General features: G+C 37.8%; 2 protein-coding genes across 2 annotated transcripts in view; both read left to right on the forward strand.

Annotated features, from left to right (window-relative positions):
* LOC121637766 (paramyosin-like) overlaps window positions 1-23,491 on the forward strand; it is a 132,750-nt gene that overhangs the window by 23,686 nt on the left and 85,573 nt on the right. The window contains exon 6 of the mRNA XM_041982035.1: window positions 5-73. Coding sequence (XP_041837969.1) covers window positions 5-73 — 69 coding nt within the window. The remainder of the gene's footprint in view (window positions 1-4; window positions 74-23,491) is intronic.
* Window positions 70-2,004, forward strand: LOC121637771 (CD209 antigen-like). Its single transcript, XM_041982042.1, has 4 exons — window positions 70-400; window positions 819-952; window positions 1,128-1,228; window positions 1,310-2,004. Exons 1-4 carry the CDS (start codon window positions 277-279, stop codon window positions 1,449-1,451), a joined length of 501 nt encoding a protein of 166 aa, XP_041837976.1. The 5' UTR covers window positions 70-276; the 3' UTR covers window positions 1,452-2,004.

Genomic DNA, 23,491 nt, shown 5'->3' on the forward strand with positions numbered 1-23,491 from the left:
TCAGAAATTGAGGCCAGTAATAAAAATCTGACTGAAGAGAGAGATGAGCTTAGTAAGAGACTGAAGGACGTTGGTAAGTGTGATACAAATAATATTGGTCTGTTAAACTTTATCTCCAAGTCGAAGATGGCAAATAAATGGAAAGAATTAAATGTTATGAAAGAGATGCAATTGTAGCTATGTACTTATTAGACTAAGAAAACTGTAGCCTTTTAAGAACAAAATCTTATACAGTAAATAACAGCTTTCTTTTATATATCACTTTGGCTCTTTAAAATGTGGATACTAAAACAAACAAAAGGAAAAAAAAAGAAAATTTTTTCCTCACAATCCAAATTAATAGTTTCACAGCTTAACACCCGAACTGAACAAAGGGACAAGTTGCAGAGGATCAAGTCTGGTAAGTGTGATCACATAACTAATTATGTATAATTATTGTGGGTTGTGGGACATTAACTTTCTTGTGTAATCTGTGTAAAAGTTAATTCATGATATTGTTTTAAAAAACAATAGAATGAAATAAAATACATTTTATATCTGTAATAAATTAAAAATGACAAAGTTAGGAAATTATTTTGTTTGTTTATTCTCACCTCAAAGCATTTATGTGACTATGCACTTTTCTGTGCAAGTGAACCCCTTTACCAGTGTAGTTTAAGAGTGATTTCAGGTTGAATTTCTATTTATTATATTTGTTTTTTCTGTGGGAGGTGTTTTATATGCTTCTATATTCAAATTAATATAGCCCATTTTTCTCCAAGGTGAATTCATTTCTTAACTTCTAAATGACATAAATTGTTTTTGGTTTTCATTGCAAGGTCAACAAGGATGGATGCTTTTTGGAGGGAGTGCTTACTATGTTTCTTCTACCACTAAAAGCTGGGAAGAAAGCAGAAATGATTGTCGTCAAAAAGGTGCAGACCTGATAATTATAAACAGTGAAGAAGAACAGGTACGTGTGTGTGTGTGTGTGTGTGTGTGTGCGTGCGTGCGTGTGCCTTATTGTACAACAGATGTAGTACCATTTATTTAAGAATAAGAAGATTGATAACAAATGCAAGGTTCTCATTGTAGGAGAATACTCTTGTTTGTTGTTTTCTGGTTTAATTTCCCTCCTTGCAAACTAGAATTTTGCAAACCAGTTGAAGAAGTATATGTGGATTGGTCTGACTGACTCAGAGAATGAAGGGACATGGAAATGGGTGGATGGGAGTCAACTCACCACAAGGTTAATATGTTTTAAATAGTTTGAATTACTGTCATAAAAATTGCAATGACTCATTAAACAACTTGTTACTTCTTGTTTCAGCTACTGGGGTCCAAATGAGCCAAACGGTAACAGAAAAGAAAATTGTGGAGATATAAAGACTTTTAAAACACAAAAAAGCTGGAATGATGAGGAGTGTTCCCATACACTCTCCTGGATATGCGAGATGAGACTTCCACTGTAACCCAGAAATAAGAAGAAAAGACACATTCATGTTGTTTTTATCTACAGCTTATCAGGAAAAAAAAGCAGCGTCTACACTTTTCCATGTACTCTAATCACATCAGTTTCATAAACACGGATTTTAACAAGTCCTCCATGCTACTGTCAAAAGATGCATGTGAGGACTTTGCAGATCACTTCAGAAGTAAAATCAATGCTTGTAGATCCAATCTTTTATCTCAATGGAATGTTAATTTTAAATTATCTGATGCATTGTTTTTATCAGAGGAAACACTGGAGAGTTTTGTTCTGGTTGATGCAAAGGTACTTGGTCAAGTTTTGTCCCAAACAGGCACAACAACAAGTCTTTTAGATCCCATTACCTACATTTGATTAAAAGACAAAAAAGGGGGTTCAAGTTCTTGTTTGGGTACAAACTGAAATTGGGTAGAAACTAGAATAATTTTAAACTACTTTGTTATACTTTGTTGTGTAAAGGCTTGTTTCTTTTTATTATGTGAAGCACATTGTGTTGCTTTTTGCTTTTTGACATGAAAAGTGCTTTATAAATAAAATTTGATTTGATTTGATAAGAATATGAAAACCTTTATTAGTCCCTTAGTGTGGAAATTGCTTTGTTGCAACAGTACAGGTGCAGTAAGCAGAAGCACACAGATGATATAAAAGAGAACACACACAAACAATAAATAATATGTACAGTATATGGTCTGACAGGGTGTGTATGTACAGCAAATAAATATGTACATAAACATGAATATAAGTCTAAGAGCAGCAGGGAGGAATGACCTGAGGTATTTCTCCTTCACACAGCGAGGATGTGAATCAACAGGTTAACATTATCTGAGCTGTTGTCATTTATCACTTTATCATATCATTTTTTCATTTATCGGGTTCTACTAAATGACAAAACAACAACGTTGGGGTGTAGCAAGATGTCCTCTGTTGTCACAACAGCTTCATTTGGCTCTCACTGCTATCTGTGCAAACGAAGAAGAACATTAGCTGTGATCTTCTGTGTTCCACACCCATAAATTAAACCTCCTAATTGCTTCCCGCACGTATCTGCTCTAGTGACTCTCTGGTCCTCTCTGTTTGTGTAGCGATGGCTGTGATCAGCTGATTGGTTCACACGTCACATATTTACCCAAAAGTGTTCTTTTTGGCAGGACCTTCTCTAACACAGTAGCTGATGAAAGGATGTAGCTATATGTTAGTTATGCAGAGGCGGGTCTAAAAAAAAGTTCTGATGGGGGCCATGCAGGAGCACTGACCAGGAAAAAAATAAAGAAAACCCTGTACAACAAAACAGTCAGTGATCTATTTTATCAACAGCTGTTTACTTGGGTAATTCTGCTTTAGGCCTTTTATCACTGCTGCACAAACACTTACACTTCAATGATAAAAGGAAAAACCTGTTTTTATCCAGATCATCAGTTTTATCAGAGTTTCTTCATCAGTGTTGGCTGTTTGATGGTGAGCTGAAGCTGTATGAATTCTGCATTATGATCTAGAACATGCTGCATTTACTGAAGGTCAGTTAACACTAAATATTTGTAGCATCGGTTTTTCTGTTGATAAAATACAGTAAAAACAGCCAAATTTCTGGCAAATAAAAACTTGCAAATGGTGATTAATTTTGAAATTATTTGAAATTTGAAATTAATTTGAAAGCTCTGATTAATGGTGATTAACTTTAATCATTTGACAGCCCTATTTATAATGTGAGCAAAAGCTGGTCCTGTGTTGTGAAGAGGCCCTCATCAATACATTAGCCAAAACTGGTCAACAATGCGATCTAGCTGTGAATCTAATAACTAACTAGTTGATTTTCATTAATTTTAGTTATGTATCTTTCCTGGATGCCAGAAGTAGCAGAACTTGGTTAGGAATCTCAAATTGTAAAATAATAATAAAATAAGTAAGAATGGACTAAAAACCTTTCTTTTTAAGAGAGATTTTAATTCTTAAACTTTTTTATTCCCTGTGTCTTATAGGACTTTGAGTTTGCCCTGTACTGTAAGTGCTTTACAAATAAAATACATTATTATTATTATTATTATTATTATAATAGTTTTAAAATGTTTCTAACAAATTCACATTTGGAAGGTGACTGAAAAAGTTAATATCTGCTGAGTGAGTTTATTTTTATTTCATGTCTGAGAAATTTGGTTTGGTTAAAACAAAAAAAACTCCATTTCATCAACCTTATAGTGCAGTTCATATGAGTCAGTCTAAAATTTATTAGTGTCTTCAGCACTTCCACGGGTTATAAGAGTAGTGATAGCAGCATGATGTGAGAAACTGACATCACATTTCTGTTTTATGTGGATTTTTTTTAAGATAATCAAATTTGCATAATTTAATTTGTAGTTGCATTGTATCTTTATGCAAATTTCTTAAACAGAATTTTATATGGTAATATTGAGACTGATATTGTAAAAAATAAGGTGATATTTGTAATGATCGTTTCAGGAAGACCCGGAAATTCAGCCCACACGGTGATGAGTTAACAGTTTTAATAGATGCAACAAAGCAGCTAACGGACGGCAGGTGTAGCAACCAGGTCCAGGAAGAGGGGCTAGGCAGATAGCGGAGGTCGGTCCAGAAAAAGGTCTAATCCAGGTAGGCAGAGTTCAGGATAGTCCGGCAGGGAGCAGGCAATCGGGAGTCCGTGAGAGGCAGCAAGGTCAAATCCAGGTAGGCAGAGTTCAGGATAGTCCGGCAGGGATCAGGCAATCGGGGGTCCGTGAGTGGCAGCGAGGTCAGCGACAGGGATCTAGAACAAGACAAGATTTACTACAGAATAACAGGCAAGGCAAATGACCATCTGGCAGGGAAGCAGACATTGAGGAGGGATTATATAGGGTGATGAACAGGTGAGGAGAGTGAGCGCTGATGAGACCCAGGTGGAGCAGATGAGCCTGATTGCGTGAGCTGCAGGCAATGCAGGCCAGTCCTCATGACAGATATTATTCCTATATTACTCTTATATTACTATTATTATCTTTTGTTTCGTTTTCAGTTTAAATCCTTTACAATCATGGCTAATTAATCTAACTAATAGTCTTCATTTCCCATTTAATGTTCACTCAATATGAATAGTAGTTTATAATTCTAAATCAACCTGTATTTTTGTTTTGGTTCTAAACTCCATTAGCTTTCTCTGTCTGTCCACCAGAGGTCTCTAGTGTCTACTTTTTTCTCTCTCCATCTTGCAACCACCCACGTCTGGCCCTCATCACCGCACCAGCATCCACCTACTGCTTGTGCCGTATAAAATTATAATGATTTTTTTTTTTTTTTTTTTTTTAATAATCCAGTTACTAATCCTAAAAACTTTCTCTCTCTTGTAGTCAGTGTCCATATGTCCACTCTAATCCCTGGCCCTCGTTCATTAATATACTATATAGTGCACTCATTCTTTTAGAGATTCAGACACGAAGCTGCCTATTCTTGCCCCGTTGCAAACCACGTGACTACTAGCCGTCACCACAGCAACCACAACGCACGTCAAGATGTCATTCCAAATCCAATCCAAAGTTGTGTGTAAATATTTTTATTTTTATTCCTTATGTTGTATTTCATTCTTTGTTGCATATCTATTCAATAAAATGTTTTTTCGCCTCCTTGCTTCTGCACGCAATGCATTTTGGTCTATATTGACCCGTCTAGTGACCATCAACGCTCACTACTTTTCAAGATGCATTGTGGGTAATTTTGAGTGTCCTACTTTTTCTTTCTGGACATTCGGACACTCTGACAAAATGGCGTGAACCCTATACGCACGTTGAATGTTATTATTTACGTCCGGTAATCCCGCGCATGCGCACTACGCTGGAGGGCATAAAGCTCTGCTTTCGTGATGACAAAAACATTGTAGTGTACAAGTATATCGTCATTTTGACCAAATCTGTTCACATAATGAAAACTAAAGATTTAGGTATTACTAATTTAGATCATCTTTGTGCAGATGATCGTGAAAGGTACAATGCAAAGCTAACTGTATTTAGCGAAAAGCTTACAGACCCGTTTAAAATAGCTGACGATCTATGGGTTGACAGTCCTCAGAAATGACTGCCAGTTCAGTATGGCGATATCTACAACTACCTCATTAACACGCCAGGAATTTATACAGCAGAGGCGATGAAGGCACAAGTCACTAGATGGCTATAACTTCTTTGTGTCTGGATATGTGGGGCAGATATTGTACCACAGCAATGAACACATGAATGTAGTGTGTTTCTTAAAGTGTGCCGTAATGCCATCGCAGAAGATAACCGACAAGAAACGGAAGCATCAGGTGTGGACCTGCTTGGAAAAATTAAAAGGCTACGTAGTGTCTGCCCACTGCACATGCAAAGCAGAGTAAGCTTTTTTGCCCTCCAACATGAAACTGGGTCAAAGAGCAAGTGGGCGTGACGTCACTCGTCAATGTGCCTATATAGAGCACTATATAGAATCAGAATCAGAATCAGAAAGTTTTTTGTTGCCATATGAGTGAACAGGTTCACATCATTAGGAAAATGCTGCGGTACTTGGTGCAGACATAAAAACAATATAAGTTATAAGTTATAAGTTAACTTAAGGTTACAATCTAATCTGTAACCTGAAGTGAGGTTGCCGGCAGCAGGGCAGGCGGAAAGGGGTGGGGGTATCCCCCAGCGAAACAGGACTGCCACTTTCGTGTCCTCCTCTTCTCTGCAGGCGTTGGTGGGCTACGGAGAAGAGGTGTGTGGACACAAGAGGAAGTGTTGGCAAGATCCCTCCCGGAACGCTGCCAGAGGCTGCGTGCCTGGACACTTTTGAACACTCAAAGGGCCAAGATTGGAAGATGACTCACCTTTTCTTTTTGTATTAAACTGTTTTTAAAACCTTTTACCTTTTTAGTATGGTTTAACTCTGCTTTCCCTGATCCGAAAAGAACCTCCCATGGTGGTGTCAGGTTCATAGGGGCCCCACACTGCCACTACCCGTAACAAATATAAATATTTTTGGCCCAAATGGGATGGCTGGAAAATTCAACCTTAAATATTCACTCTCTAGCCTTGAGTCATCATGCTTTAAGCACCTATGTAGGCAGGTAGGTATAAAAGACAAAACTGGTTATTCCACCCAAGCAATCAATAACCTTAGGTACAAATAGTATTTGGTTAAGTAAATAGAATCTCATGAATTTGCAGTATCTGCTTTGCTTAATGCAAAAGCACAGAGTATTTAACAAGTACATGACTTGTACATATATTTACAGTATACTCTTGAGCTTACACTATGGACTAGTACACAAATTTTTCTTTACAACCAGTGGAGCATGTGTCCACACGAGGCATCGCTCCAGCAGTTGAGTACTGGGTGTTTGTGAGACGTAATTTTTGATTCATCCACCCCTTCATTAAACACATTTTTCCCTTTATTTTTCTCCCTACTAGAATGTTTGGATCTGAACCAATATGGTCAAAGATAGATAAATAGTTAATTATACTCTGGCAATGTGAAGGAGTAACTCTTCACTTAATAAAGTTACAGCCGCTGTTTATCATGCACAGAAACACAACCAACTTTCTCACACATGCAATTTTCACATAGAATTTCACCTTATCAGTGAAAGAAAAAAGACGTTCTTGTAAACCCACAGCAGTTCCTCTTCGGTAGTTCATGCTTGCTAAACAGATATAACTCAGCCTCTTTAACACATCAGCCCATTGTTGAGAAATCAGCAAATAAGCAGAGTGATAGCTGCTCTGATAGTTAGTGTGGTAAAAGTCTATAATACCAACCTGCACTTAAATTTACTTCTGAGCTGACATAAGCCTTCCTCCCTTTTAGCAGTGTAGCAGTTTGTTGTCTGGTGATGGTGTAGACTGAAGGGTCGTTGCCTTCTGTCTATGGTGTTTTTGTTTTGTCTCTCTTCTTTCTGTTTCCCTTTTGCTTCTTTTTGCTGTCTTTCTTCTTTTTCTGTCCCGGCTTGTCAGGTCCAGCAAGATTACATAGATTCCATTATTCAGTTCAACAGTAAATAAATAAATGAATTAATCAGATTATCAAAAGGAGCCTTATACCCATAAGCCTCCCCTTGGCAAAGCAAATTTGTTCGGCACAACACAGCAACCAGACTATCATTCTGTTTACTATGATGCTGCACAGGACAGGTTAAAAAATCCCACATGCTATTTTCACATAGAATTTCACCTTATCAGTAAAAGAAAAGGATGTTCTTGTAAACCCACAGCAGTTCCTCTTCGGTAGTTCATGCTTGCTAAACAGATATAACTCAGCCTCTTTGACACATCAGCCCAATGTTGAGAAATCAGCAAATAAGCAGATTGATAGCTGCTCTGATGGTTAGTGTGCTAAAAGTTTATAATGCCAACCTGCCCTTACTTACATTTACTTCTGAGCTGGTATAAGCCTTCCTCCCTTCTATTGATAGTTTTATGGTTCTAATACATTTATCAATAACAAATATAGCTTATCGATTCTTTAATTTAACATAGTGGCCTATATTAGGAATTTCTTTTTCTAATTCCCTATTTAAAGGGGTAACCATATTTTTGTTAAAGGTTTAAAAGTTGTTTTGTTAAAGTGACACAAAGGGGAAGAAAAAGCATGTGCTGTCTTGTCACGAAAAACAAAGTGCAAAAGGAAAAGTGGATTACATATCAGAATTATTCAAAATACAGTTTCCTTGACCACTGCTAGTCCAAGTCAGAGGGTAATCTGGCAAGAGCTGTCCACAGAGAACAAATTGACATCTCCATGGATTATGTAAATATACCTGATCCATCAGCCTGCAGGCGCTCTGACATACACAATGAAGTGTATCTTGCTGCACCAGGTAAGACTGAAGTCCTTCAAGAGAACATTATGACTTGAACCAAAAAACTGAATTCAACTATTCAATTGCAATTACTATATGAACAATATTGTAATTTTATGTAATACATGATGCACATGTTCAAATGCTGTTTTGATTGCATAATAATTCATTCAAGCATAATTTATTCATTTAATGATTATTTAAATATAGGACAAAGCTTCATTTAGTGGTTCTGAGTTATCTGGATAAGTTTGCTGATTAAAGCTTACGTATGCTTTCCAGCTTTATTAATAAGGGATTTGATTTATATTGTGCTTTATTGCTGACGACACTCAACATGCTTACATTGGATCCATTATTAATCCTCTCCTGATTTAGTGATGGTAAGCTACATGTGTACTCTGATTCCATATGAGTGTGTTTTCTGCTTTCAGGGAGAAAGCTGTACAAACTGGTTGCTGTAAGCTTTGGATTTCTCTGTATCCTACAAGTCGCTCTCAATGTCTCACTGCGGCTTGGTTTCTGTGAGTTATTCATCATTGTGTCTATTCTTTGTCTAAAGCTTCATACTTATTTTAAATGCATTACTGTCATATGGCTAGAAAATGGCTACCTCCACAGTTATAAATTCAGCAACTTTAAAACTCTGGTGGTGATTTTATGATTTTTAAGTTTGTAAATTGGGGTCTCTTAAAGTTTTCATCAAATTGAGTCATATTTTTAGTTCAAGTTCTAATATTTGTTTGTTGTTTCATTATTTTTGATTTACTGACATAAATTTGAGTATGTTAAGAATCACAAACTGTTCTGAAAACTTAAAGATCACATAAAAAAGGATGAGGCAAAGAAAAACCTGTTGATAACTTTAGAAATAAATTAATCAACTGCTGTAAATAGCAGAGTTGTTTTACTAAAGCAGCATCTGTCTCGTCAAATGCTCAACTCACGTGAAGTAGTTTGCTACTTCACATAAAGTAATAGTTGTTTTCCTGGTTTAAATGCCTCAGACTACAGTAGAGAAGTTTTTCATTCCCCCTGCCATTGATACAGTTTTAACAATAATTAATGAAGTAGCAGCCAGGGAACTAAATATTCCCTTCCTCTTTTTAGCAGTTATATACAACCCCTGGCAAAAAGTATGGAATCACCAGTCATGGAAGAGCATTCATGCAGTTGTTTTTTTGTGTAGAACAAAATCAGATCACAAACATGACACAAAACTCTAGTCATTCCAAATGGCAACTTTCTGGCTTTAAGAAACAATAAAAGAAACAACGAAAAAACATTATGGTAGTCAGAAAAGGTTACTTTTACTGACCAAGCACAGGGAACAAAATATGGAATCAGTCTATTTTTCTTTGGGGGGGGGGGTTTCACCCAGTCAATTTCCTTTCCCTAAATGAGCACCTGCTTCAGATTAGATCTGCTTGTTAGTCTGCAGTTAAAACCACACCTGTGACCACACCTTGGAGACCTGTTTCACCAAGGGGACTGGCACGAATCATAGCTCCCACACAGGAGATGTCGCTTGAAACAAAACAGAGGATAATAAAACTTCTTGAAGAAGGTAAATCTACAGGCAATGTTGCTAAAGATGTGGGCTGTTCACAGTCAGCTGTGTCTAAGATATGGACCAAGTACAAGGAACATGGGAAGGTTGTTCAAGCTAAGCGCACTGGTAGACCAAGGAAGACATCCAAGCGTCAAGACAGAAAACTTAAGGAAATATGTCTTAAAAACAGAAAATGCACAACAAAACAAATGAATGAATGTATGTGACCGCACTGTGAGGAATCGCCTAAAGGAAATGGGATTTTCATACAGGAAAAGCAAAACGAAAACCATCATTGACACCTAAACAGAAAAGAACAAGACTACAATGGGCTATGGAGAAGCAGTCATGGACTGTGGAGGACTGGATAAAGGTTATCTTCAGTGATGAATCACGGATCTGCATTGGACAAGGTGATGATGCTGGAACTTTTGTTTGGTGCCGTTCCAATGAGATTTATGAAGAGGACTGCTTGAAGAAAACATTAAAACAGTCCTTGATGATATGGGGCTGCATGTCAGGTAAAGGCACCGGGGAAATGACCGTTGTCACTTCCTCAATAAATGCACATGTTTACACTGACATTTTGGACAGTTTTCTTATCCAATCAATTGAAAAGATGTTTGGGGATGATGATATCATTTTCAAGGATGACAATGCATTTTGCCATAGAGCAAAAACTGTGAAGGCATTCCTTGAAGAAAGACGCATAAAGTCAATGTCATGGTCTGCAAATAGTCCGGATCTCAATCCAATTGAGAATCTGTGGTGGAAATTGAAAGAAAATGGTCCATACCAAGGCTCCAACCTGCAAAGCTGATCTGGCAGCAGCAATCAAAGAGAGTTGGAGCCAAATTGATGATGAATACTGTTCGTCACTCGTCAAATCCATGCCTCAGAGACTGAAAGCTGTTATCAAAGCCAGAGGTGGTGCAACTAAGCATTAATGGTGTTAGAATTTTGTTTTTGTTTGTGAATTCCATATTTTTTTCCTCAGAATTGAGTGATTCCATATTTTTTTCCCTGTGCTTGGTCAGTAAAAGTAACCTTTTATGACTACCACAATGTTTTTTCGTTGTTTCTTTTATTGTTTCTTAAAACCAGAAAGTTGCCATTTGGAATGACTAGAGTTGTGTCTCATGTTTGTAATCTGATTTTGTTCTAAACGACAAAACAACTGCATGAGCACTCTTCCAAGACTGGTGATTCCATACTTTTTGCCAGGGGTTGTAATTTTCAAACATGATATTAGTTTAAAAGATTTTTATTTCAGTTATGATTATACCAACTGCTAAACACTCCATGACTTCTTAACAGCTGAATTATTAGATTAATACAGACCTCATTGTCACCCAGTGTTTGTTTTAAAGCTAATCAGTATTTACCATCAGAACAAAGTCAAAGTCAGCTTTATTGTCAATTTCTTCACATGTACAAGACATACAAAGAAATCCAGATTACGTTTCCCACTGTACAACGATGAAAACAGGACAGACATTATAACATTGAACACAGAAGTAACCATTAAAATAAAAATTACATAGGCACAACAAAAAAGAAAAACTGATATTATTGCAAACTGATAAAACTCCCAATAAAAACAAATGCATCTGAAAATATCTGAAGAGCAAGAAAGCAAACTTCCAAAGCAATGTCCCACTAATCAACACAAACTATTATTCAAATATGATCAGTAAAAAAAAAAAACATTGCACAGTGATAATAAATAAAGTGTAAAGATTTAAGGCATGAACTGATCCTAAGGCTAACTATAACAATAACAATAAGGGGTTCACAGTTTGATTTGACAGTGGCAGCAAAGTTGTACGTATAAGTCGTGGTACTATGTACAAGCAAATAGTTGTATGTATATGTCATGTATAGTAGTGGAAAGGCAGTCAGTAATAGCAGCAGAGGTGTGCAAAGTGACATAGTGCAAGACAGTCATTAGGTGGGTTAAAGGGTTTTAGAGTCCCGAGTGTTTTTCTTTGGGGGGGTTAGCGGGTAGAAGGGGCTGAAGGTGGAGAGGGGAGAGAGTTCAGCATCCTAACCACCTGGTGGATGAAGCTGTTGGTGAGTCTGGTGGTAGGAAAAGGAGGCTGAACAAGTTGTGTGCAGGGTGACTTGAATCACTGACAATTGTGATCACTTTGCGGGTGAGGCGGGTGGTGTATATGTCCTTCAAGGAGGGACGTGGCGCACCACTGATTGTTCCAGCTGTGTTCACGATGCACTGCAGGGCTCTCCTGTTGTAGTCGGTGCAGCTCCCAGGAACTTGGTGCTGCTCACTCTCTCCACAGCAGCACCATCAATGGTTAGTGGCGGGTGTTAGACCAAACAAGACCAAAGAGACAAAAATCTCCTTGGTCTTGCTGACGTTCAGCAGGAGGTTGTTGTCTCTGCACCACGTGGTCAGAAGATTGACCTCATTCCTGTAGTGAGTCTCGTCACTCTTGGTGACGAGACTCACCACAGTTGTCTCGTCCGCAAACTTCACTAGGTGATTTGTGCTGTAGGTTGTTTTGCAGTTGTTTGTCAGCAGGGTGAAGAGCAGGGGACTGAGCCCCTGTGCTCAGTGTGATGTGTCTTGAGGGGTTGGTGCCAACGCATACTGCTTGTTATCTCTGACTGAGGAAGTCCAGCAGCCAGTTACAGAGGGAGGTCCTGAGGCCCAGTTTGTCCAGTTTGCAGAGGAGTTGTTGTGGTCATATGGTGTTGAATGCTGAACTGAAATCTGTGAACATCATTCTCACATATGAGTCTTTCTTGTCCAGGTGGGTGAGGGCTGGATGGAGGGCGGGGCAAATTGGATTCTCTGTGGATCATTTAGCTCTTTATGCGAAGATGAAAATCCAAATCCAAAACAGTTTATTTAAAAAGAAAGGGTAGAAATAAAAAGTGACCAAATATGAATGGCTGAATGTCATCCAAGTGTGCGTGTTTGATTTTAACACCAATAGAAGCCCTTGGGAGATAATGTTTTCATGTACTTGCAACGGACATTTATTTAATGTAATTTATAGCAGTTGTCATGGTTTGTGTGGTTTTGGTTTAGTTTTACTGTCTTATGGGTTCATTGTCTGGTTTCCTGTTATTTTGCTGAGTTTTCCCCTTGTGTATTATCTTTTGCTTTCTATTTCCTGTTCATTTGTACACCTGGTTTAATTTGCTCACTCACCTCACCTGTTCCATATTAGTCCCTCTGTGTATTTATACCACTTGGTTTCAGTTGTCATTTCTCAGATCATCGGTCGTGTTTCGCATCATGTGTTCCCTGAGTTCTTTTGGTTCGTTCATCAATAGAATAGTTCCTGCACCAGTCTGCCTTCTACCTCCTGAGTCCTGCTATTGGGTCCTCACCTCCACCACACCGTGATAATACAGAGATTTACATCAAGGTTTTTTATTTATACTTAATCTGAGATTATTTAAATTAATGATTTCTGTAATGAAATTAATACAACTGTTGTCTTTGTTCACATCAATTATTTCCAGACAGGAAGGCAGTTTGACGTAGCTATATATTTACTACAGTACAATTATCATCATCACAAAGATGTTTTTTAACCACACAATACAACAAATACTACAAAACAACCTCAATTCATGAACTTAATGACACCTGGAAGGCAGCCTTTTAAGTTGACATATCAAACATTTTGAATGTTGCACACTTTTAGTTAGTGCTAGTACTCAACAGCGGGAGCGACAGTGGGGACAGTCAATCTTGTTACCAAGAAACAAAAGTTGAAATAAGATGGGACTTCTTGTAGTGATCACTTGTTGCAGATAAAGCATAGAGGGCTCAGATCTCTCAGCTGTTTGTGCAATGAAAGATGGTAGGGACAACTCAGGACTTGCTGGTCACTGGTGGGGACATTTCCCTGCCATCACTGCCCAATTCTACCCCTGTGATGTCATCACCTGCACACAACCTGTTCAGCCTCCTGCCCTCTGGTAGGAGGTATAGGAGTCTCTGTTCCCGTACCACCAGACTCACCAAAAGCTTCATCCACCAGGGTGTTAGGATGTTGAACTCTCTCCACTCTCCACTCTCAGCTCCTTCCACCAACTAAAAATCCCCACATGGCAGATATTGTTGTGCCTGTGTGATTTTTATTTTAATAGTTACTTCAGTGTTGAAATGTCCTGTCCTGTCTCCACCATGGGACAGTGGTAAACATATCGATTCCTTTGTATGTCTTGTCAATTAACAAAGTTAACTTTGACTTTGACTTCAACAGGTTGATGAAGCCATTAATGCTATATTTCTCATGTGTAAAAAGGGTTTCAGAGATCTTAATCCCATTTGATATTTTGAATTGTCACATTATTAAAATTGCAAGTGTAAAGTCCTGCATTAATACTAAACAACATTTGTCTCACTTTCATTTTTTTCTGGGTAATAAATGTCAACTGGTAAAAGACTGTATGCATGTCTTGAAAGTATGAAATTTTTTGCTGAATCAACAGTTTCGCAGCGTCAAGCATTGATTGAAGAACGAGACAACTTGAAGGCAGAACTAAGAAAGTTGGGTGAGACAAACTTCTCATGTTTTAATATGACTCTGAAATATGTTCTGGATGTAAAACTGTATGCATGATATTGTTTTAAAAAAGCAATAGAATGAAATAAAATACATTTTATACTTGTTATGACTTGAAAATTACAAAGTTAGGAAATTATTTTGTTTGTTTATTCTCACCTCAAAGCATTTATGTGACTATGCACTGTGAACCCCTTTACCAGTGTAGTTTAAGAGTGATTTCAGGTTGAATTTCTGTTTAATATGTTTGTTTTATTTTCTGTGGGTGGTGTTTTATATGCTCCTATTTTCAGATTGATTTAATACATTTTTCTCCAAGGTGGATTAATGTCTTAACTTCTAAATGACATAAATTGTTTTTGGTTTTCATTGCACGGTCAACCAGGATGGATTCTTTTTAGAGGGAGTGCTTACTATGTTTCTTCTACAACTGAAAACTGGCAAGAAAGCAGAAATGATTGTCTTCAAAAAGGTGCAGACCTGATAATTATTAACAGTAAAGAAGAACAGGTACGTGTGTGTGTGTGTGTACGACAGATGTAGTACCATTTGTTTAAGAATAAGAAGATTGATAACAAATTCAAGGTTCTCATTGTCAGAGGACACTCTTGTTTGTTGTTTTCTGGTTTAATTTCCCTCCTTGTCAACTAGAATTTTGCAAACCAGTTGAAGAAGTATATGTGGATTGGTCTGACTGACTCAGAGAATGAAGGGACATGGAAATGGGTGGATGGGAGTCAACTCACCACAAGGTTAATATGTTTTTAATGGAGTTTGAATCACTGTCATAAAAATGGCAATGACTCATTAAACAACTTGTTACTTCTTGTTTTAGCTACTGGGGTCCAAATGAGCCAAACGGTGGCATAAAAGAAAATTGTGGAGAAATACAGAGTTCTGGCAAAGAAACAAGTTGGAATGCTGTGGTTTGCTCCTATAAACGCTCCTGGATATGCGAGATGAGACTTCCACTGTTAGAGTAAGCAGAAGTTCACAGTTTAAAGTTCCTCCCTTAATCTTGGGTAATGACTTACGGTCTCACCTTCTCTGCAGAGAACAGGATGTGGCGGTCACTGCTCTGTGCGATAAGGGTCATGAAGTGATGTGTTTTCCTGTTTGAACTTTGCTTGAACTTTGCTTGCTCTACTGAAGTGTGTAAACTGCTCAATAAAGAGGCTGCGCTGGGGTTGAGACTTCGGAGTTGACACCAGACACTCTCTGAGTGCTGAACCACTGTCTCTCCCCATCGCGATGAAGCTGACTTCACTCTGAGTTCTTTGTGTCTTATTTTATGATAGAAAAATACCCATCATCCACTGTAACTTAGAAATAAGAAGAAAAGACACATTCGTGTTGTTTTTATCTACAGCTTATCAGGGAAAAAGCAACGTCGACCCTTTTCCATGTACTCTAATCACATCAGTTTCATAAACACGGATTTTAACAAGTCCTCCATGCTACTGTCAAAAGATGCATGTGAGGACTTTGCAGATCACTTCAGAAGTAAAATCAATGCTTGTAGATCCAATCTTTTATCTCAATGGGATGTTAATTTTAAATTATCTGATGCATTGTTTTTATCAAAAGAAACACTGGAGAGTTTTGTTCTGGTTGATGCAAAGGAACTTGGTCAAATAAACCCAAGAGCCTACCTTTCAGATCCCATTACCTACATTTGATTAGGAGACAAAAAGGGGGTTAAATTTCTTGTTTGGGTAAAAAATTAAATTGGGTAGAAACTAGAATACTTTTAAACAGCTTTGTTATACTTTGTTGTGTAAAGGCATGCTTTATTTCATTATGTATGTATTTTTTTTATTATTTAAAGCATGTTGTGCTGCTTTTTGGCATGAAAAGCGCTTCATAAATAAAATGTGATGTGATTTGAATTGAATTGGAAAACCTTTATTGCTTTGTTGCAACAGTACAGGTGCAGTAAGCAGAAGCACACAGGTGATATCAAAAAGAACACACACAAATAATAAATAATATTATGCACAGTATTCTGTCTGGAATGGTGATAATAAATATGTACATAAACATGTATATATGTAAACACAGTTTACATGTTTATTGTAGTGCTGGGCAACTATTAAAATTTTTAATCGCGATTAATCCCATGACATGCTTGTTACGCACACAATGTCTCTTTCCTTTAGAAGAAGGCCTACGGCTATATAAAAAAATGCAGTAAATTTTGGTTTACAAACATGACATCAGGGGTCTCCAACCTGCGACTCTGGAGCTGCAAGTGTCTCTCTGGACCTTCCACAATGCCTCTAAATACGTGGCTAAAATATTTTTTGAAATTGATATTTTTATGAAAATGTGGTTCTTCAAAAATAACAAATATCCTATGGTGGCTCTATATTAAAAATCTATATATATATTGAGTTGCCTTTTTGAAAAGTCTCATAACATTCGCAGCTCTAAAGGAGGTTTATTTAGCTGCCTGAGGGAAAATTGGCTCTTTGGATTGGAAAGGCTGCAGACGTCTGCACTAAACACAAAACAGATTTAGCATCAGTTTTCTCTTTAAACAGCAACAGTTAAAATATTTCTTCATATATATTTATGAAATCAAATGAAATATGAGAGAAGGATAAAATGTTCAGGATTTACTAACTAAAAGGTAAAAAGTCAGCAGGATGAGTTTAAAGCTGTGAAGCTGCTTCCTTCTAAACACAGAAGGAACAATATGTGATGAATATCAGCATCAGGTGAACAGACAGAAAGCAGGATGAGAATCTCACAGCTTCTAGATGGTGAGGAGAGAGAAATATTCACAATATGCACAATAACTTCCATCCATGCACCTTCAGTGCTTCATTTTCCAGATTTCTGGCCTATAAATTCTGTAACCTTTCATTCTTAGCTTGACTGTTTAGCTAAACACTTCTGCACCTGCAGCTTCTATTACCGGAAGTTAAGTGGTTAACATCTCGCTTCCGGGTGTAGAGTCAGATGTGTAGACTGTAAACATGTGTGGTACCCACTGAAAGTCCAGGATCTCAGCTACCAGCTCAGCAAAACCATTTCTGTGACCACCAAACACAGTTAAGACAAACAATTCAAAAACCAGGTACACAAAGTCCGAAATATGTAAACAAAGCTGATGTCCACCCCACGGCATGAACACGAACAAACAGCTCCTCTACTGAAAACTCACATCTCACAGATTCCACAGCTGGAAGTTTCATCTCTCTATGACCAAGATTCACTGAACCAGAGGCAGAGGAAGGCCCGATTTATGCTTTACGTTTGTAAAAGTCAGAAAACATGTCTTACCTTTGCTGTCTTGCATAAATTAAAGTCGCATTTATTTAAAAAAAATAAATAAATAAATAAAAAGCTTCTTGTTGTCTTTTGAGAGCAGTTTCCCATCCAAAAATCATGATGTTCTGCCATCTGCATGGGTTTTGACAGACAAAGAGAAATGTCGGTTCATCTTCTTTCTTAAGTTCCAGACAGAAAACGTCTTTTCATTTTAATAAACCCGCTCTCTCCTGATTACATCAGACGCACCGCTGCAGCAGGGAAGAGATGCCATGTTTCTGTCATCAAAGCCAGAGGTCAGCAAAAATAAAATAAAATAAAATATATGTTAATGCCGTTAATTAAGCGTTGCATTAATTAAGCGTTGCATTAATTAAGCATTGCGTTAACGCGCAATAACATGTTAACGTGTTCAGCACTAGTTTATTGTAAAGTCTGACAGCAGCAGGGAGGAATGACCTGTGGTATCTCTCTTTCACTCAGCGAGGATGTGAATCGATGGGTTAACATTATCTGAGCTGTTGTCATTTATCACTTTATCATATCATTTTATCTTTATCTGGTTCTACTAAATGACAAGGCAACAGGGTTGGGGTGTAGAAAGGTTGTCACAACAACTTCATTTGGCTCTAACTGCTATCTGTGCAAACCCAGAGGCACATTAGCTGTGACCCTCTTTATTCCCCACCCATAAATTAAACCACCTTCCTGCTTCCCGCACGTATCTGCTGGGATTCTCTGGTCCTCTCTGTTTGTGTAGCGATGGCTGAGATCAGCTGATTGGTTCACACGTCATATATTTACCCCAAAGTGTTGTTTTTGGCAGGACCTTCTATAACACAGTAGCTGATGAAAGGATGGACCCCTGGACATCTGATGTTTACCCAAGAGATGGTCAGTTAACACAAATATTTGTAGCATTTGCTCGTTCTGTTGATAGGATGGAGTGAAAACAGGCAAATTTCACGAATGGTGATTAATCATTTTGAATTTATTTGAAATTTGTGATTCATTTGAAAGCTGTGATTAATTTGATTAAAAAAATCATCAAAACTGGTCAATGATGCCATCTAGCTGTGAATCTAACAACTAACAAGCTGCTTTTCATAAATTTTAGTTATGTATCTTTCCTAGATGCCAGAATTTGTAGAACTTGGTTAGGAAACTCAAATAATAAAGGAATAATAAAATGAGGAAGAATTCTTTGGGTCAATTGATTTTGCCAACAAAAAAATACTGCATTGCACTTCTTGTCTGGCTCCTCTGCAAATCCATCCAAAAGCTGCAGATGCATCCAAAGAAATTCTCCCCCCAATATCTGGCAGAACTTCTCACCCCATGTACCACAGCACAATTCCTCCGCTCTTGAAACACACACCGTCTCCTCCCTCTCAGGACCAAGACTGGCACTATGGGGGAAAATAAGAAGGTAATATTATTCCCATATTACTCTTTTATAATCTTTCATTTTATTTTCATTCTTTACAATAATGACTAATTAACTAATAATCTTTATTTCCCATTAATGTTGACTCAATAAGAATAGTAGCTGATCATTCTAAATCAAGCTTTATTATCCTTTTTCTCTCTCTTAAACTGTAGTCAGTGTCACAGTCTGCTCTGCCACACCCCTCATCAGCTTAACTACTTCCACCTGCTGTCGTCACCTGCCCACCATCTCCAGTCAAACCAGTATATATATGCAGCTTCACTCAATCTTTGCATTAATGCCTGACTCTCCAGCATTTAGTCCTGACCTGCATTACTGGTATCGACCTGACTTGCCTACACACCTCAGTCCCGGTCTGGACTGAGGTGTGAAAGCAATGATCGGAGGCACTGAGCCTTCACCTGAACCATTTTCCAGGAGAACTTCTGTTACGGCCACTGCTTATTGCAGGCAGCTGTGGCCGGTTTTTATCACTGATTAGTGATTTCAGAGCGCTGTCTGGAATGGCTGGAGCCGGCACACCTCCGTCCCTGCCCCTCTGATTGGCTATGCCCTGGACCAATCGGGCTGCAGCTTGTTAGGCGCTGAGGCTGAAAAGGTTGCAGCCGAGGCCAGTTTAGGGGGGGGGCCGAAAATGGCTCAGGCCGCTTCCCCTCACTTTGTGCACTGGGTGTGTGCGTGCATGTGTGTGGTATCAGGGTGAGACTGGTTGGCGCAGGTGGCCTCATCCTGATCTTGGCAGAAGTTTTGGTGGTAGGGCTAACTGGGTGTTTTTTGCTGTGCTTCGTGTGGGTGATTCCGTTTGGTGGCAGACCATTTTGTGCTGTCCTGTGTGAGGACTTAGTTATGGCTCTGTTTAAGTTGGATTCACCGTTCTACACGCAGTTTCGTTTAGGCTTTGCTACACCTTTATTTTGTTCTGTCATAGTTGGTGTTTTGTGTTTAGTTACAGTGTTGGGCTAGATTAGTGTTTGTTTTTGTTTGTGACTACGGTCACTTTAGTTTATGGATCTTCTGCTCTTTTGTTTGGTTTTAGTTTCACCGAGTTCTGTACGGCAATTCTTTTGTTTTACTCAGTGGTTTTTGGTATATGTTTTGGTATATTTCTTTCAGCAGGTCCGCTAACCCCAACACTCGTTTCATTTTGTGTCTTTTTTGTTTCAGGTGTCACGCGAGTTTAATAAAATGTGCTTTTAACAATTTTACCAACTGTCCTCAACGTTATTCTTTTATTTTTTTGTCACGCCCAATCATGCCACAAGTGTCGGGTTGTAACAACTTCCATCAGCAGTGAGTTTGTGTTTTTCCCCTCCACTGGACTTATAGAGCCTGTTGAGAATCTTTGGACAATTACATGCTCATGAAACTCTTACAGCTCCTGCCTGCCCAGTGGTTACCTGCTTGCCATACAGGCATACGAGAGACCTGAAATCGAATTCAGCCATACTGTCCTTGCTGCAATGTCTGGTAGCAGTGATCCGTTTAAACAAGAAACCGGATTCATTTGTGCTGCTATTGAGGCCACACCCTTTATAGTCTTATCTGCATTTGGAGTCAAAAAGATGCCTGTTCTTTTTCCATGTGACTGTCTTTTTGTTTTTTTTCTCCTCATTGTCTTATTGATGTAGATAGTTCTTTAATACATGTTCCAATCTCAAAATCTAACCTAATTAATTTCCAGTACTATGAAACACAAACATTTTCTCATTTAATTGTGTATGTTGAAGTTAAGTTGATTAGATGTTTGTCAGATCATCCCAGTTAGTTTCCTGGGTCGAGATTCCTATGACAAGCATTTACTGACATTATTAATATTTGGTTCCCACCCCTGATGGACTGCCATGAAAATTTGAGATTTATTACCAATAGGACTTAAACTTGAGTTCTATATTCCCTTTACAATTCCTGTTTACAAAATTTTTGTACACGGGGGAAAATGTAAATATACAGAATAAAACTCATTGCAATTTTTGGGAAGCATAACTTTACCCACAATAGTACTTATATATCAAGTGCTGAAAATATGAGCTCTTACTATTTGAAAAATAATTGATAGGAACAACATTTTACATTGTTTTCTGTTGGTCTTTTCAAAGCCAAAGGAGATCAGTGATTTAAACACATTTTATAGTAGCTTTAATGGATCCCTGTCTACTAGTGTCGTTCATACTTGCATTCAAGAAGATATTTCAGCTTACTCTTCAACTCGTCTCTTTCTGTAAAGAGCATTCTGTTGTGACCCTGCCACAGAAGAAGAAATATTAACAGGAGTAATCATGGTGACAGGTAAAGCATTTTGAAATTTCCCCTTTTATAAAAAGCTAAATATATTTTATTGCACATGTTCATGGTAAATGATCTGTATTTACATAGCGCTTTTACCCGAAGCGCTTTACAATATACTTCACATTAACTCATTCACACACTGATGGCAGAAGTTGCCATGCAAGGTGCTAACCACGACCCATCAGGAGCTATTTGGGGTTTGGTGTCTTGCTCAGGGAGACCTCGACATTTTAACATACTTCCCTATGTATGAAAAAATGACAGTAAAGAGGTGTCTTGTGCACTGGAATCTGATGGTGGGCTCTTGACCTAATGTCAATATCTAAGAAGTTGGGAATGGGAATGTTTGGTCGTAGAAAAATCCAAGGATATGCAAAAACAGTGCATATCCTTGGATATTCAAGGAACTTCATAGAAAATGTACTAAAAAAAAGTAATAAGGCTAAGTAAAATGAAAATACAATACCATGAAATAAAATTATATAAAATAAATTAAGATCAAATGAAATTCAGTGAAAAGCTAAGAAATAGACATTTTGGGAAGACCAGAGAGCAGGGCAGTAATCTATTCTACTAGAAATAAAAGCATGCATCAGCACCTCTGATATTGCTTAGGTGATAAAATCCTTTTTATATTTCTGATGTGTGGAGTAAAATCCAGCTCAGGGTCGAAAAGAACACCCAGATTTCTCACACACTGAGAAGGATAAAAATGTTGTAATTTTGATAAAATGATCTCTCTCTTGCCCTTAGGACTGATAATTAAAACTTCAGTTTTGTCCTGTTTAAGCTTTCAGAATTTCTCTGCCTTCCATGACTTTATATCTAAAATACAATTTAAAAGAACATTAACTAAAAAAAAAAACATTGTTATTCTGCTGCATCGATGCAGAATCGTCCATGTCTGCATGTAGAAATGATTAAATTCACACCCCAACTAACCTCTATATTATAAACACTAACCAAAACCCCAACACAATAACTATAAACTGTTTTTTGCAGTATTGTTGTTAGCTGTTAGTTTAGCCACTGACTAACTAGTTTGCCAAATAGTCAACTTTCTTTATTTTCAGTCCATAATCCAAAGAATCAACATCTTAAACCAGGCAATGATCAAATCAAGGGTACCATTGGATAATTCATTGTCGGACATCCAAAATCAGTTTTGCCAAACACTGAAGAGTCAAAAAGTCAAGTGATCTTTTCAGCCTATGCAATCTGTGTGCAGGAAGTGACATTTGTTAAAAACAACACCAAGCAGGAAAGACATCAGCAGTGATGAGAAGCAATTTGTTGTTATTTAATTTGTTTTCTTTTTTTTTTTTCCAGCTCCATTGTAATGTGCTGATTTACAGCACCTATTATCTACTACCACAATCATAAAAGACATATGTGCCACAACAATAATAAATGTAAACTGTTCTGTAACCATTTTAGCTTTCTTACTTTATCTTTGTTTTTCACTGGCATATGTAGCAAATCTCCAAAACAAGATCAAAAACTGTCAGAGAGGGAGAGCCGGCAAACTGACTGCCACTTACTGTCATAAAAGTTCGCCAGTCATGTGAAAGCTAAGTGAGGTTTGAAAAAGTTGACCTCATGAAACACATTTATGCACCGTGTGCAAATGTGATCTGTCTAATCTAGTTATACAGTAGAAAAATGAAGGAGTAAAAAAAAAGGGAAGTGAAAAACAACAGTTTCAACGTTGACCTCAACCACAAGTAAAATGCCCTTTAGTTGTTTATCTGGCCATCTTCCTCCTGCCCTGCCATGCTGTCTGGGTAAGTTATTAAAAAAACAAGGAAAATGTTTTCCTGTCAGTTTGTTATCAGTGCAGCCGGTGCATTACTTACTGCTGCAGAAAGGTAACTGGCAACATACAGCTTTAAGTTGGGAATGAGAATATTTAGTCATAAGAGAACCAAAGGGCAGAAAACATTACATGACCTTCAAAAAGAAGACTCAGATGTAAGACCAGCCATGAAACTGCTGACTTTAATTTCCCTTTTTTTTATTAATGGTACTTTCTTTTTCCTTTTTGTTCATAATTTGATTCATTGTTCATTTGACAGTTTTCTCAGTCGTTCTCTTCTGTTGGCCTTTTCTGTGCTTC

Source organism: Melanotaenia boesemani, chromosome 4 (assembly GCF_017639745.1).
Source record: "Melanotaenia boesemani isolate fMelBoe1 chromosome 4, fMelBoe1.pri, whole genome shotgun sequence".
NCBI classification, from domain to species: domain Eukaryota; kingdom Metazoa; phylum Chordata; class Actinopteri; order Atheriniformes; family Melanotaeniidae; genus Melanotaenia; species Melanotaenia boesemani.

Coding starts and splice junctions, on each gene's coding strand:
- LOC121637771 (XM_041982042.1), top strand. CDS start 277: ATGTGGATACTAAAACAAACAAAAGGAAAAAAAAAGAAAATTTTTTCC. Junction 401..818: donor GTTGCAGAGGATCAAGTCTG/GTAAGTGTGATC, acceptor TTTCATTGCAAG/GTCAACAAGGATGGATGCTT. Junction 953..1,127: donor TAAACAGTGAAGAAGAACAG/GTACGTGTGTGT, acceptor CTTGCAAACTAG/AATTTTGCAAACCAGTTGAA.